The following is a 16,467-nucleotide window of genomic DNA, read 5'->3' as shown; positions in this document are numbered from 1 at the left end:
TTCGACAGCCAGAACGGAGTCACAGCAATTACAACTCCGTTCACCTGATACGCCATTTCTCAATTTGGCAACAACATCCTGGCTGGCTAGAGCGGGAACACCGTTTTCGGCATTGATAGGGCAGATTGACAATACCCTATCATCCACATTGCGAGAGCCAACAAAAGAGACAGTGTATGTTCCTCCTGATGGTAAGAATTTGAATGTAGCCAAGCTTCCTTTGCTAGTTCCAACGAGACAGAGAATACTGGAATAATCTGTGCGCGCTTCATTAGCAAACACTAAAACAAGATATAATAGATTACAAAACAAGCAGGTGAAAAAGCCTACTTTGAGATCAGAAAAAAACTTACCGTCTCCATCTAAAGTCATAACTGCAAACTTAATGGACGTAGGCCATTCGGGGGCCGCCTCTGATGCGGAATAGTGGCTTTTCCTAAGACTCAATCGCTTTTGTGGTTTAGTCAATTCCGAGGAGTTTGCTGTAAATATTACTGACGGGCCTCTTAGGTCGATGATCGCAAGATTGCCCGACTGGAACCCAACGCAAATGAAGCCAACATCGCTATGTTCAAGTGCAGTGACCGTCCCTTGGCCTTGGTTCAACAAGGCCACCGGAAGAAATCCTTCTTTGAGTCCAGGATCAGCTCTGCGGGAGATATCAGTCAGTCGTCCTGGGCCGTCATTTCCTTCCAAGGGTAAATCCCGACCCTCGTTTGGATTACGACCCCATTTGAAAATAGCCACTTCGCCGCTCCTTAGACCGGCTGAGAATTCACCTGCAGCTCCTGCCAATGACATCGCGGATACCTCTATGTCATGGAAACGACCAACGGCACGGGCGAGATCAACTTGGATTGTAGCGGGATTTTCAATATGGTCATCATGACCAGAGTCCCACATGCGAATTACGCCATCAGCATGAGCTGTCTGGACAATATCCCGATTTTCATACCGTTTCATCGGCTTTTTGGCGGCTGCGCCTCCAATCACAATGTTTGGTCCATGGGCTCGTTTCTCTCTCCAGCCTAGCCATCTCGTGCGGTCAACATATGATAGAGCGATTTTGTTGACAAATGGGTGAACAAAGGATAGTGACAAATGGAGCATATTTGTGGGAGAAATTGGGTGGCCACTGGGGAAACTAAGAGTGACCAATTCCCCAGAGGAGAGCAGCGTGATCACAGCGATAGGATCTTGTGCATTGGCGAAAAATGGGGATGAGCGCGGAATGAGGACAAAATCTACAACCTCGGCAGCTGGAGGTGTTGGTAATTTGGTCTCGCGTCTGGGTTTCGCAAGATGGTTGGAAAGGATTTGCCATGAGGAGGTCTGGTAGTTTGGTGTTGGCCCGAGATCGAAAAATGTCAAGTGTTTGTTCACTTCTGTTGTTGGCCCACCGCCAGCAATCAACAAGCCAGTATCGTCGGGATTTTCCTTGCAACACCATGCCACTTGGAATATCGGCTCCTTTAAGGAATAGGTTCCTGCTGGTGAATTTGGTGATACTACTGCCCCAGCTTTGTTAACATCGGTATCTACCAATGTTCTGGCCATCACAATTCTTCCATCTTTGGGATCCCAAAACACAAGACTCGAGTCATCATGAGCTGTTAGAATGAAGGTTCCGGTAGGATGCCAAACAGCTTTTGTAAGCCTAGGTCTTCGTACCTCTCGAGATGATGACGGATCTGAGTCTCCACCAGGAGCACCTGGTGGAACCTCATATTGGAAATATTTGAGAGGAACATCCATTTTAATAGAGAACGTCACAGCGCCTTCTGAATATCCAATTAGAAGCTTTCCGATGTCCCGCGGATGGAAAGCCAGCGAAACGATCGGCAAAAGCCTGGACCGAGGACTCCGCTCTTTCCACAGATTAGGGAGCTTGAACGGAGCAATCATGAGGCGGTCGAGGTCGTACGTAACGAGTTCGCCTGCGTGCTGCGCGTTAAAAGACTACATTTGTTTGAAGAGAAATACGTCTGGATGATAGCTTAACCGTATCACCTACCGCTTTGTAGCCCTATGAATGCATACTCCAAACTCGGGTCCGTCAATAGAGCGGTAACATGGCCTGGCGGCGTATAAGCGGCAAGCTTCGTCCGTTTCTCAAGAGAAAATACGCAAAGCTCATGTTTCGAGTCCACCGAGACAATTTTATCCGAGCAAAATTGAAGTATATTAACAGAAGCCTTGCGCGGGAGTGTGAATACTGCAGACACCCTCTCCTGTCCAAATATATAGATTTGTCCGCTCCCATATTGCGTTTCGCTGGTACCGACAGCAAGGAGCGACTGAACAGGATCATAAGCTAGGGTGCTAATCCGAGAGTTTATGCCGTACCTGGCGACCTAAAGTAATAGAATTGTTAGACTTCATCTTTTGTATATCCAATCTGGGTTATTAACGGACATCATCCAACACAAAATGCTCTGGAGCCAGGCCTGCGCTTAAATCGCCATGGATGCCAGACTGTTTGCCTCGTAGAAAATGCGCCATATTGCGTTCGTTATAAGGCTTCCTAAAACAAGTTGACGACGGCTACTGTAGCTAGCCAGCTGTATATGGCAGATAGCATCATACTGCCAACACACTCATCAATGATGTTTGGTAAAGCCGAGCTCAGCTGGTGATGGAAACCGCGAAACCGGCTTTTGTTGGTCGGCTTATCTGAGGACCACGTGACGATAAGAATCGCAGCTGTGGACCCCTTTGCACCAACGACAACACAGACGACAGTAAAAATAACTATGGCTTCAGGTGAAGGGACCTTTCTTGAAGAAATGCAGAAGGTAAAATCATCTATTTGGATTAAAATGCTTAGGTATATATAAGTGCCGCACATTCAGGAACCTTGCCATATTGGTTTCTACCAACAACCTGAAAACTCCAGAAAATGCAACAGCGGGCTAAAAAAGCAGGACAGATAGATCGAACAAAGAATCCTCCCGTAGACGAGACCAATCTCGCCTTCCAAAAGGTAAGCATAGCAGCTTCAAACAACAAATCATTATAGTTAACAGCTCAGCGCAGACATTTCTGCGAGGATCGCCGTTAGCCTTCTTCGAGCACTCATTTCCTCGTCGTCTTGCCAGTTGCGGTAGTATTGCTTCACAATTTCACATATTTGGCGATAGCAGGAATACCTAATGCAGCGTCCACGAATCAGTAACCGACCAATATTGGAGTATAAATGGAACATACGAGGAAAGGGAAAACGAACAGGAGTAAGCGGATACGTAGTAATTCATCGTCCATCTGCATCTGCATCTTGCTAGATCCATATCCATTTAATAGAGCTGCCGATGGATTCTCGAAAACCTTCGCCATCATAACATCACCCCACACAACATCACTGAAATCAACAAATCCCGTCACGTCTTTGGTGTCCTGGTCAACAAGGACATTCGATTCGTCTCCAATATTCACGACAACAAGACGGGGTTCCGTAACAACACCAAGCGCTGGGCTGAGCCGCATGATGTGGTGACGGATCTCAGCGTATGGCAGTGAAATGAACATATCTTCGGCATCATAGAGGATTGATTCAGCGAATATTAGGAATGCGTGTTTCCAACTCTGTCGTCCCCTACCCTGGGAAACGGAATGAAAATTGCCGAATTGGGTGGATGTGAACTGGCCCAGGAATTTTACCGTCCGCCCCAGTTGCTCATCTACACGATTCCGATCTGCAAAAGTGAGAGACGACGGATCAATCTCACTAAGTGGCACCCCGCTGAGTGATTGCTTTAGGAGAAAATAAGTTCTAGGATCAAACTTTAGGACATCGAAGCCGAAGAGACGTGGGATATATGGGCTGTTTCGTGAGGCCAACAACGAAAGTACCGCGGCTTCCGTCCTCAGGGAGTGTTTTTCTTGACGTAGCAGGGTGGTGGGTTGCCTAGGGCTGGCCTTCACGGTGAGATCGAGTCCATTAGAGAGTTTGAGAAGGTAACGTGGATAGACATTATCACGGAGTGGCTTATAATCTAGGACTCGAGCAGAAGGAAATATAGGCTGGATAAGAGTTTGGAACATAGCAAGATCGGGACGGGATTTAGTCTCAGATTCTGGGAGATAGAGGGGCATTTCCTCTTGAAGGAAATGATGTAACAAAAAGTGTATATTTATAATCTTAAACGCTCGAATGCTTTTAGGAGATTTAGATAATCTATCATAATAATACCGTGATATATGTATCGAACAATTCAGATGGTGTTAAATATGGAATTGGCTTCGAAGTATGGCAGCTCGAGTTCCATATATGTGATTGACACACGACCCAACCGTGGGCAAATTTGACATGGTTGACGAATCTCGGATCCAGGATCCATGAAATTGCACGGCAGTCGGGCTATTCATCTTCAAGAGCAACGAGGCGTCTCCAAGGGCCCTGGACGGGCGTCCATGCACTCCGAAACGGAAGCCTATCATTTGTGTTGCCAACGGAGCAGACAAGCGAGAACAAAGAGTTGCTCCATATGATGACCATGGTGGTAGGAGGCAACGGCTGGGAACTAGGAAGAGCGTCCAGAAAAGTTCCTCATTCTCGCCAGTGGAAGGAGCTAGAGCGCGGACGTTGCATCCTCAGGGTCAAGGAAAAAAAAAAGCAAACGGACAAATGGGGCTTGCTGTCCTGGCTGACCGCCACAGCCATGCCATGACCCTCGACACATGGGAGCAGGGTCTGCCTTCTAGCCCTTGGGTTGACAGCGCGTTGGTGATTCGTGAAGGTCAGCTCCATGAGCCGTAGTCTGCCCGAAAACTCGCCAGAATTTGCTGAGTTGAGGAAAAACTCCGGGTCTGGTCCCAGCGTCAACTGGTTGCAGATCTGAAACGGCGGTTGGCAGCTTCGACACTGGTCGGAGGGAACATCGCACTGCCCAATCACGGCCGCCCTTTGGCGAGGTGCCGCTAAGCCTGGGCTGGTTGAAACTCTACGGAGCGCAGATTTGGAAGACGGAACAGGTTGAGATAGTCTGATGGCAACGGCACATCAACCTGGGAAACGAGAAAATGCCAAAGAGATTCGAATGCATGATGGAAGATTGGTCGGTCCAAAAAAGAGATCTTGTCTGTTTTGCGATATCTTGGAGCTAGGGGTTCGTAATAGGGCTCCAATTCAATAATTGAAATTACTAGTATTAGTTGCCCTTTTCCCTACAGGAAGCCAGGATGGCGAAATACCTATTTTCATCAACGTCAGAAGGGATGAACACATCCCCGCCCTCTGTGCACGTTCAGTTTAAACCCAGCCGTCCAAGGGTCAAGACTCAAGGATCTTTTCTGTCTCTATTTGCTGTTGGACAACTTAGAATTACTACTTCCTTGCTTCGGCTAAAACCTAAGCACGAGTGGCTGCGCCTCTGGTTCCGGCCTGCTTTTCCTTCGAAAGGCTGTTTGTGGCTTCCGGGAACAAGAGCGGGAAGCGGAAGCAATATGTGGAGAGGGCCAAGGACCTCAGCACGAAGAAGCTAACTCAAAGAAACCGAAGACCGGCAGACCGAGCAGGTTTCTATATAAAAATTGGTATTTTTCTCCATTTATTTACAATAATTTTTATTTCACACAATATCTCGGAGTTGACCCGATGGTATTCCAGACCAGAGGAAACAAGGAGATGGAAAGCGAAACCATATTTTCGGGGAAAATTGTCCCTCCCCGCAAGGTCAAACAACCACCTCGGGTACAACACAAATGAAGGGATGCGAAGGGCGAAGGGTGAAAATGAGGCGGGTAATCTTGGAAGCCACTGGGTGCTCCTTCGTCGACCGGTAACGAGAGCGAGAGGTGGAACTCATAAACGAATAAAAATATTTTAAAATCTTTTGATATGGATAATGATAAACTTCATGAGAAACAGCAATTGTTAGAACAAGAATAGTAGCGGGATGTAACCATGGCTCAGAGTGAATAATAATACCATGATCCAAGAATAATAGACAAGAAAGAAGCATGGGTCAAAATCGCAAAAAAAAAAAAAAGGGGTCTATTAAGGAGTGCCATCCAAGAAAAACAAGTAAGGATAGGTAATCATGAAGGGAGAAGAAGCAAACGAAAAGGAAGGGGTTCGCCCTTTGCTCACCTCCCAAAATCAGACAGACTCATTCCAGTGAGCGGGAGATTATGGAATCAATCCTGTCAAAGAGAAATCATGATGATGACGATGACGATGATGATATATTATGATGCGCCGCCCCCATAAATATGCCAAAAAAAAAGAAAGGAGACAAAAGTAAATGGGAAGAAAGAGCTTGTGTTAGGACGGAATAAAAGCGGAAAAGAGATAAAAAAAAAGGACATGGGAACCCCTTTGCAATTCGCCGCCATTGTCTTAATGTCGAATATCGAGAGTGTACGGAATAGGATATCCACATCGCTCATCGGGAGAAACGGAGACAAGGCAGGGACGCAAATGGATCAATGTCATCACTTAGGGAGAGGCGGTGTTGTAACATAGCACATCGCCCTAAGGAATTCGATCGTACGATGCTTTTATCTTGTCGTTGCTCACAATGCTTGCTGATTGTGCCACAAAAAATCACCCAGAAAAAATCATCGTGTGCTCATACTCTCTGGACTAAGTATGCCACCACCACTAATAGCAGAGCTACCTCCAACCGCAAGGTCTGGAGGATCTGCTCCATTTACTGTTGCACTCGTCGAACCGTTCATTTTGATATCGTTGTTGCCGTTGTTAGTGGAAAGGATTATCTCAGAATCACTTTCAGCAACCACGCCATCTGCAGATGATTCGTGCCGGCTTTTCTTCGGCGAAATTACCGCGGCTTTATCGTCGGCAACTGTACAGCTAACCTTCTGCTTCCCGAGGGTTTTGGCGCTTGTAGAGCTCTTGGTCTGGTTTGAAGACTTATCATTTCCTAGTTCTGCATTTGAAGGCCCTGCGGTCCCATTGTTTTTCTTGGATTTTTTCTTGCTTGGTTCTGGGGCACCTGGCTTCGAACCACCTGTTCCCGCAGGTGGAGCGGGCCGTTTTTGAGGACTAGAATTTAATCCAGTTCCCAAAGGAGCAGGGGGAATTTTACCGGATGCGGGTACTCGCGGCCTTGCGGCTGTTGGTCTCTGTTTAGGAGGCAGTTCGAGATCCTCAACCAAAGGCTCATCGTTGTTGGCGTGAAGCTTAGCAAGAAAGAAGTTCTGTACCAATCCGATTTGCGAAGGGAGTGTTTGAAGGGATATGCGTGGGTAAGGAGGCGGCGGCGGAAACAATGCAGCAGAAGCTTGTGACGAGCTGTAAACACAACGAATAGTAAGTTATACACATATTACTACAAATATAAAATAGAATCGATGAATCATACCTAGTATTCTGTGCTTGGTGAGCACTATACATCCGGTTCTGGAGCAGGTGGAGTGGTACACTCAAACTGGCAAGTCCAAACTCTTTATCAAGGCCCAGCTCTTTAAATCCAAAGAAATCCTCATCTATGTCCTCTGCGAAATCACCGCCAACAAATTGCTCGCTCCCATCATTGAAAGCGCTGGATCCATCGCCAGTCGTATCGCTAAAAGCCGGCCGAAGCAGTTCAGTAAGATGACTCTTCATTCGTTCATGTATGATGCTGAGTTTCTGACCAAGCCGGTCTACATCCTCCTTGACGTAGCTTTCGAGCGATTCTACATCTGTCCCAACAGATTGAAGCGTATGTAGGATCATCTCTTCTGCCATATAAGGTGATTTCCATTCGGAGGACACCGTAGATTGCTCGGTTCGTGGGATTTTGGGGGATTCCATGTATGTCTTAAGAGTGGACCCAATTTTATAGAAGAAATCAGCTGCGACATCCGTAACAGCATCAAGTGCAGATGGCTGATACTCCTCGAACCCAGCATTATAGAAGATTTTTCCAACAGAGCGCTGAAGGGCTGCTCTACAGACCCATGGACTTATGACGGGTCCATCGTCATTCATCACATGAGTTGGAACATCCTGCTCCACAAAGGGCTCTGGGTTGTATTTCTGGAATTGATTTTGATACATCTTTATAATATATTAGGTGAACTGTTCTTTGACTTAACAAAAAAGCAAACACGAGAAGGAACACGTACCTGCGATTGGAGCTGCATCTGCTTAACGATTCCTATTTTCGAGCAGACTTTCCTTGTTTCCTGCATTTGACGCATGTTCGCGTCCATTTTTTTGGAGAATTTGCTCTTGGGTGCCGTGAAATAGCCTTTGGGGAGAATTCTAAGAAACTCTTCCGAAGGATCTACAACATTACCTTCAGAGTCTTCAATCCAACGTAACTGTTCAGGGAGGTCCGGAATCCCCGACATCGTATCGTAGTAGTCAGGCAGCATTTTATCTTCCTCCACCTCAATCCCTTCTGCCAACGTCTCCCCAGTAGTCTCCACCTCTTTAGACTGTGGGCCAGCAATATCAAGCCTGTCGCTTTCCTCTGTGGCTGGTCTTTGGTTTCGGAGCCATCGCCTCATCCCAGCCTTCGATCTCAGCAAAGCTGGCTCATCGGCATTCAGCTTGTCCTCTTTGAAAAGTCGATGTCGTTCGGCGGCGAGAAGGGCCCTGTCTTTTTTAGTAACTTGTTTCCATATTTTATATTCAGGGTCTTCAAAATCGATCATTGGACGCGACAACGCGCTTGAGTTGACAGGGACACCAAATGCATCGATGTCCATGGCATCACCTTGGCTTCCAGCTGCACCAGGACCAAGACCATTTGAACCAAGAGGAGTCAATGTGCCAGGAGGGGGGGTCGAGAATCCATTCTGACTTCCCTCAAGAGCCGTATCAAATTCAGCACCCACTGCGGTCCCTCCTTGAGTTTTATTCTCCGCCCCCGGTGTAGCTTCAGGTCGGCTTCCGGGAGCTGTTCTACCAGTTCCTATGCCCTTTTTCGATTTCATTCCGGGAGCTTTGCGACCTCTAGATGACATAATCGGCTCATCGTCGCTCTCTTCGGCGCCATCGAGCTCGGCCAATTGAAGTCTTCGTTCCTCAGCTTCAACCTCAGCACGATCCCGAATAACGATATCTGGTATTAAAGGGACAAGCTTCTCGGTTTCCTTTCTCATATAAAGGGCATGTTTTCGGAGGAAATGTTCCGGATTGGCGTTGTACTTTAGACAGTTAGTCCATATGAGATTGAGATCCTCGACGAACTCCTGTTTCGACTTATATTGGACCGCCTTGAGTTTTTTAGTCATTGTCCCTAGGTCCATTGGTCGTTTGATAACTGGGATAGTGAGTAAGAATTGGAGCTCAAAATTATCCAAGAACCGAAATTTACAAAAAATTGACTCACTATTATAGTAGTCAGGTGCTTCCCGTTTATTCACTCTCGTCAAGAAAGCGCTAGAATGCTCTGTCATAGCTTTCAACTCGCTAAGGACCTTTTCCGCAGCTTCATAAAGCTCCTCCTGACCTACCTTCTCCTCGCTCGCCCATTTACTCCGGTTTTTCCTTACTTCGCTCATCAGACTTCGAAGCTCAGCATCCGAAGCTTGGACTTCACTGCGTTTCATATCAATTCGCGCAATTAGGTTCTTTAGTGTCAGGCTTGAGGCGCCAAGGTTCGCGCTGCTCAAGGTTCCGTGGCCAGAGGTTGTAGCATTAGCGGAATTTGCACTGTTGGCCCCTTGCCCGGACATTTCCGCCTCGACTTGTCTCTCAGATTCCTCTAGCCTTTGCTGGTCCAGCATAGCATCCCGGTCATTCTCTAGGGTATAAAACACGGTATGGAAGTTTCGTCTTGCAGCCTCCTCGGTTGCCTTTTTATCCTCCTCTAATTTTTTGCGGATATCTTCTAATGACTGTTTCCTTGGGTCTTTCTGAGTTTCTGAGGTTTTAAGGGCGATCGACGGTTTTTGTGGCGGTGAAGGAAGGGTGTTAGGTTCTGATCGAGCAGGGGTGGGCTTCGGTATGATAAGGGGGGAGGGAGCCGGAGGAACGCTTTCGCTTTCATCGTCGTCGTCGTAGTCGTCATAATCATCTTCGTCTAGTTTGCGAGCTGCCTTTCGGGCTGGAGCTGAAGATTGCACCTGGCCGTCGGCTGCGATACTAGTTTCCTCGGCACCCTGAAGAGCTCCAGGTTCATTGTTCCCGGGATCTGAAGCTTTTCCAAAATTAAATAATGCGCTAATTTTCGCTTCGCCTTTCTGATAGCAGTCTCGAAAGGACGCAATGCGCGGGTCTTCTTCCGGGATGGTGTCCGCATCAGATATCATATTTCCAGATTGCGACCCGTCTGCGATACCGCGGAATCGCAACTGAGGAGTACGGGGTCGTGATGGAACTTTTGAGAGGCCATTGGTGGAAGGGTGGGGATCATGGTGGTCATCAGGCGGTCGGAGATGACCTGGTAGGAGCCAGTTGTGGTGTTGACCGATAGACATTACCGCTCCAAACCCCCAGCACTGGGGCGGGCGAGGGGGCTCGTCCCTCCACGCTTTTGGCCGGGTCACCGTGCGGCAGCAACAGGACGTAGGAGGGACAAAAGTGGTATCAAATGAAATCCAGGATCAACGTGACCTGTCCGGCGATACGTCTGGGGCCGGAAATGATGGCTGTGTCGCGTTATCGATGGCAAACGACCCGGCTTCTTTGGTGGAGATTCTTGCGGAGGTAACAAGACGTGAAGTTGCTCAGCTAATATCAGCATCGGCGCGGGTCACGGGACCTGGAGACCACCCTAAAAAGCTTCCAAGGATCCCAAAAACGACACCAAACAAGGCACCGCAGACAAGAAAATATCACTATTTTATAGACTTAGCTATATTATCGCATCTCTACTACGGTAGAGACGGAGTTTCTCTCTGTTCATCTCATCCCAATTTTCATCAGAAAGATATGGCCGCCCAGGTTTCTAACAAGCTATCATCTGGTCACTAAAATCGTCACACTCCATTTCACCTGCAATTTCCCCAGACTAGAAGCTCTCCCCGAAGCCACTCTACCATAGAGTGGGAAACGTACATCCACGAGAATTTTGCTATTCTTTAAATCAATTCCATATCATTAAACAGCCGCCATGCTGCGGATACGTTACCCATTTGCTGGTACGTATTCAATACCTGCTGGAGATCCGGCTAGGCTACGCGCGCTTCTTATATACCCCAAAGCTTTTTCTTACTCTGCTCGTTTCTAACAAACCTCAATGGAATCCAGCCTCATTTGCTCTCCTCTGTCTCCTATCCGCTTACATCGGCCTCCTTCCACGCAACAACAATGCATCTCCAGGCGGAAATGGCAAGAATAAATTACCTATCTCCACCATGCCTTCTCTCCAACCCAACGACAAAGTCCTCCACCTAGTGACCTTCTTCTTGCTCTCCCTCACCTTCTACTGGGTCCTAGACATCACGCGCAGACGAACCCTCCACCTAACCATCATCGTCTGTACAATGTGTCTTGGAATCGGCTCGGAGCTCGTTCAAGCACTCCTCCCCAACGGCCGTTCCTTCGACCCCTTCGACGTCCTCTCAAATATCGTCGGCAGCTTATGTGCTGTCAGCCTATGTACATGGTATCACAAACGGATGCTGGAACGGCGGCGCAAGGTTCGCTTTGGCAACGTGTTGAACGGGGTAGGCGAAGATGTTGAGCTGGGAGGCGTTCATTCGGAGAACGGGGATCATGGAGGACTTGGTCCGCAAGAAACGGGTGTCACGAGGGGACCACTGTCACTGGAGCAAGAGGTGGACAATTGGGACGAGAATGCGGTGGATAATTGGGAGGAAGGAGCCGACGACATGCAGACGACGAGAACAGGTGCGGAAGATGATGGGCAACGGACTCCCCCGAATAGTTCGGGAAATAATGGTGTTGAGGATGCGCGGAAGATACTGCCTGCTTGATCGATTGGTTGATTGTTTCAATTACGATTTCGTGATTTATTCCGCTGGCGAATAGATTTGATTTGACTGGATAAGATTTTTTTTTTTTTTTTTTTTTAATCTTTCGTGCACAACAAAGAAGGAAAGAGAAAATCGACGGACGGAAAGTCTGACAATATCTTGCGACGCGAAGGGCGTTACATATCGTGGTCTCTTTTCGTTTGTTTATTTCTGTTTTATCTATGCTTTTTTCCCACGCTTACGATCACTTTACTATTTCTGCCCATCTAGCCCTTCACTCGGAATACTTACTTTAGCATCCGGTTTGTATAATTGGTGATATTACGCTTATGACCAATGATTGTATTATTCCTATCGTTCCCACACATCCCCCTGTCCCAGTCCTGTTATTGTACTTTTGGTTTTATCAATTCTTCTATGTTGTTTGGACTTTACGAATTGCAATTTATGAAAATGTATATATCTCCATATATATCGGATAACGTCAGGTAATTACGGGTTGTCTTTATTTTCCTCCCAACTGATGCCCTCACGTGTGCATCAATGCATATTGCGAATAAAAATGTTAAATATGCGGGATAAGATGGAAGGGGTGGGGATATAATTTACGCTTAAGAATAATTTCCAAACAGGAAATTAATATTGAATAGATCTTCAAGACTGTTTTTCAAATATCTCAGGTCGCTCTTTGGCTTTCTCACGTTGAAGAAAAGTTACTATATATACAACTCAACAAATAAACAGGTAATTGTGCGTCAAGCACAGCGGAAGATCAAACACAAGGAAAGGAGTCCAGCCAGTCAATGTCCGTCTGTATTTGATGTTGGACGCGCACAAGAGATGAATTATGAATTATGTAGGAAATGGAAGTTTAATCAGAAAGCAAGAAGCAAAACCACAGCACAGGAGAGGGAAACCATTCTTCCCATGAAATTCGTCAGAGTCACTAGTCCTCTATCAAAAACCCAAATGCATGCAGGTCATACACAAAGCTTTAAATACGTCAAAGAAAAAAGAGAAAACCTCATGATGATAAAAGGCAGGGAGGTTTCCCAAGAAAAAAAAGGGGGGAATGAGGTTGATGCAAGATGGAAAACATGCAATGTCATAAATGATTAAATCATTGATAACTTGGTAATCCACATCATCGATTAAAAGAAGACAACATATCGATAACAGAAGGGTCGGAGAGAAAGGGAATGAACAGTGTAAGTGGAAAGTGTATTTAAACGGCAAATATATAGATAAAGCAGAGTCATTTAAGAAACATGGGCGCAAAATTTTTCGTATCCAAAAATGGGAAAGTGCGCTTAAATAAATATGGCGACTAACCTCCAGACCTCTAACTTGCGCCCTGCGTAGGGATAAAATCAATAATTGGAATAAGCTCTTCCTTTTGTGTAGGTTCAAACGCGCTATCGTCAGAATACTTTGCCATCTTCTGCGAGCGTGATCCGGAGGACTTCGCTTTCTTGCCAGGTATATTATCCTGGCCAAGAAAATTGAGAGCTTGTTCTTTGAGAATATCGTAAAGAAACTGGTATTGCATTTCAGTATAGACCATGGACATCCGCTGTTCGCGGAGGAGATTCACCGTATCGAAAATCGGATCTGCGCCGCTGGTTATCTCCAATAGGCTTCCTGTCTGCATCTCCCTCAACAGGTGATCGATGGTTATGAACGTGCCTGTGCGGCCTACACCGGCACTACAGTGTACAATGCGAGGATTTTCCAGCGAGCCCGCCCTTTCTGCCGAAGCTTTGGCTAGCTCGATGAGAGCATCACGGTCATTCCCCTCTGGTTTCATATAATCAGACCACCCAGCAAATAGATAATGCCAGACAATCTTGGTTTGAGATCCAAGGTTAAGTTCGAGTTTGCGAATTTCAGAGCGACATTTCTGGTCGTAGGTATATTCCAGGAGGGTCACCTTTCCAACAACGGATTTATCCGCCTGATCTTGACCCTTACGATCTATAAATGGATCTGATAGGGCATGGTGAAAATGAAAAATGGGGTTTTCCATGCTCGACGGGAAATATGGCGCACATTTCTCTTTGCCCTGTTCGTAGCTTTGAGTAAGCATAATGACAACTGCAAAGTCTCCGCTTTCATGAAACACCATATTCCAAAAGTGTTCTATGTAGTCAGTCTTTGGACCCTGGTTGAAAGTATTAGCGCACTCTTGCACTTTTCACCGAATAATAAATAGAGAACGGCATGAGGTTCAATATGTACCTGTGCAGCAATATAGCGAGCAGGACTTCCGGTTTTAGAGTGGCTCAAAGAAATCGGCGATGCGTTGATAAAGTCGCAGTCCCCATCTGGTACTTTAAGATGAATCCGAGAATGCGACCACACTTGTATGTTGATGTACCGATTCCTTGGTAGAATTTCCGGGCGATTTTCCAACACCCATTTCTGCGATTCATTCCCCGCCACTGATTCCCGGGCTCCGGACAAACGAGCAGCCTGGAGAATTTCAATTTCGTTGAATTTCTGGTGTATTTCTATCCAAGCAGCAAACATAAATATTAGTCCGTTGATATACAACTCCAATGTTTCTAAAACTAACCTGCAGGTGAGGAATTTAAAAAAGGTGGAATATCCTGTTTATCCGTGCTATCCTCAGTCGACATGCTACCATCCTCCTCTTTATCATCGTCTTCTTCCTCTGACATCGACGCCCGCTGTCCCGAAGCCCCACTACCCACCGAGCGTGAACGCTTCATCAATGATGGTTGGAAATGAGTCTCTGACATCTTCGCAGCCGCTTTACGTCGAAGTGATTTGGCTTGCCCGAGGAGATCTCGTACCTTCTTGGGCGTGCGGTGTCTAGAGTTGCTGCGCGAACTACTACCTTGGTGGTATGGGAGGGAGGTGGAGGAATTGTTGGCAGTTTTCGGAGAAGCACCAGAGCCCGCTGTTGAAGTTGGAGATGCGGCATCCAACGCCCCGGGGCTAGGACAGCTATCAGAGCTGTTCACTGCGGCTTGTGGTGCCAGGATCGTTGTCCACTCGCCCAAGCGAGTCGAGGCCGTCGAAAGTATTGATGGATGCCTTCGAATGGCGATGGTGAAATGGAAACACCGAAGTCACAAACAAGAGGCAAAATGAATGGAAATAGGAACGCACATTAGCTAGTTAGATAGCATTTAAACATGCTCCTACGTCAGTGTTTGTCAATCAGTGATCTCGTTCGCCAACCGATCTACTTTTTGTGCTGCGTAATCCAAGGCGGGAGTCGTTTGGAATTGGAGTTCAGTAACACTCAATCCAAATCGCCCTTTATATCTAGATATATGGCCAGCAATTTACCTATTAAATATGTTGTTATGGGTAGTTGATTCTCAAGGGATATGGTGTTGAAAGGTTTGCAAGTGGGATCAGGGATGGCAGCTGGCTTAGTTACTCGTGGCAGGCCGTCAATCGATTAACTATTTATAGCAGAATTTCAGTGAAACGGCACACGAGAGTGATTAATGAAGTTAGAAGGCGAAGATTCGCCATGAAAAGCAGATTTATTGTGAGTGAGCGAGCGAGCGAGCGACGAGTGAGTGGGAGTTCAATTCAATTTATAAAATACTGTATCCCCTCGTCTGGCCGCGAGGCACAATTAGCGCAATACTATTAGTGTACCAACTAAGCTGTTAGCTCTGAAGTACCAACCAATAATTTCTCATACTAAATTCTATATAATCTGATTTGCTGGTACTACTCCACTATCTCACATTTTCTGCTCTACATGTTCTGCAACCTTGGAATCTCTTGAATCTTGATCCAGATTCATATCCACTGCAGATGCAACCACCCTGGCCACTCTGATCACTTTAAGATGGAAATATGACTTCTACAGATGGTTTTCAATTCTTCAATGCTTTTTTTAATCAGATTGACTGATTTTTTTATCAGACAATATAAAAACAGATGTCAAATGAAAGTGATTTATCAGTGCATTTTTAGCAGACATCTCATCTTTATAGAGTATTAGATTTCAATTTATAAAATCTCTTCATCACTTTTCAATTATCAATCTGCTCAATATTGATTCATGAAATCTATACACTCTATTCTCTCTCTATATCTCAAAGTCTGATATTCAAAATATTGCCTGTTCCATCAATGTCTATACAGAGATTCAAATATCAAAGAACTCAGTTATCAATTCTCAGAATTGACAATTAATCACTTCTATAAAAATCAATATATTTTTTGAACAGATTATCTATATGAGAGTATATAGATCTTCAGCAATTAAAGATTATTAAAATAAAAATGATGCTCAGAAACCATTTCATTCCTCAAGATTTTATATAAAATAAAAATGATTTAAGCAGTTTAAGAAATATATTTATATATTCAATTCTTGCAAATCAGAATCCTTCATCATACAGAAGTTAGAGTCTTTATATTTCAACTTTCATATAATATATAAGAAATATTATAACTCAGATTCAAATCTCTTTATTAAGGAGATGATGATTCAGTTTTTTGAATGATTCAAATACACAATTAAAATGCCTTAGAAATCAATCAAATAAAAATATAAGATTTTTAAATTAAAAAAACAGAATTATTTTTAAATCTTTTTCATATTTTATAATAATCTCTATATAAGTACAATGTTCT

General features: G+C 45.5%; 5 protein-coding genes across 5 annotated transcripts; 1 reads left to right on the top strand and 4 right to left on the bottom strand.

Annotated features, from left to right (window-relative positions):
• Window positions 1–86: 86 nt before the first annotated feature.
• HCAG_08773 (conserved hypothetical protein) lies at window positions 87–2,502 on the bottom strand (the record flags this gene model as incomplete). The annotated part of the gene is made up of 4 exons (XM_001536401.1): window positions 87–247; window positions 354–1,937; window positions 2,015–2,354; window positions 2,416–2,502. The coding sequence occupies 4 exons, from the start codon at window positions 2,500–2,502 to the stop codon at window positions 87–89; spliced, it is 2,172 nt and encodes a 723-aa protein (XP_001536451.1).
• Window positions 2,503–3,019: 517 nt separating this feature from the next.
• HCAG_08772 (conserved hypothetical protein) lies at window positions 3,020–4,092 on the bottom strand (the record flags this gene model as incomplete). Its single annotated transcript, XM_001536400.1, has 2 exons — window positions 3,020–3,149; window positions 3,227–4,092. The coding sequence occupies 2 exons, from the start codon at window positions 4,090–4,092 to the stop codon at window positions 3,020–3,022; spliced, it is 996 nt and encodes a 331-aa protein (XP_001536450.1).
• A 2,953-nt stretch (window positions 4,093–7,045) lies between these two features.
• Window positions 7,046–10,377, bottom strand: HCAG_08771 (conserved hypothetical protein; the record flags this gene model as incomplete). Its single annotated transcript, XM_001536399.1, has 6 exons — window positions 7,046–7,086; window positions 7,168–7,292; window positions 7,326–8,005; window positions 8,074–8,234; window positions 8,268–9,218; window positions 9,288–10,377. The coding sequence occupies 6 exons, from the start codon at window positions 10,375–10,377 to the stop codon at window positions 7,046–7,048; spliced, it is 3,048 nt and encodes a 1,015-aa protein (XP_001536449.1).
• Window positions 10,378–11,012: 635 nt separating this feature from the next.
• Window positions 11,013–11,838, top strand: HCAG_08770 (conserved hypothetical protein; the record flags this gene model as incomplete). The annotated part of the gene is made up of 2 exons (XM_001536398.1): window positions 11,013–11,040; window positions 11,150–11,838. The coding sequence occupies 2 exons, from the start codon at window positions 11,013–11,015 to the stop codon at window positions 11,836–11,838; spliced, it is 717 nt and encodes a 238-aa protein (XP_001536448.1).
• A 1,342-nt stretch (window positions 11,839–13,180) lies between these two features.
• HCAG_08769 (predicted protein) lies at window positions 13,181–16,131 on the bottom strand (the record flags this gene model as incomplete). The annotated part of the gene is made up of 8 exons (XM_001536397.1): window positions 13,181–13,812; window positions 13,888–13,977; window positions 14,022–14,348; window positions 14,414–14,799; window positions 15,251–15,275; window positions 15,425–15,465; window positions 15,570–15,688; window positions 16,129–16,131. The coding sequence occupies 8 exons, from the start codon at window positions 16,129–16,131 to the stop codon at window positions 13,181–13,183; spliced, it is 1,623 nt and encodes a 540-aa protein (XP_001536447.1).
• Between the last annotated feature and the right edge of the window lie 336 nt (window positions 16,132–16,467).

Source organism: Histoplasma capsulatum, genomic scaffold, assembly GCF_000149585.1.
Source record: "Histoplasma capsulatum NAm1 scaffold_12 genomic scaffold, whole genome shotgun sequence".
NCBI classification, from domain to species: Eukaryota; Fungi; Ascomycota; class Eurotiomycetes; order Onygenales; family Ajellomycetaceae; genus Histoplasma; species Histoplasma mississippiense.
Note: the sequence above shows the minus strand (reverse complement) of the source record. Positions and strands in the feature narration are given on the sequence as shown.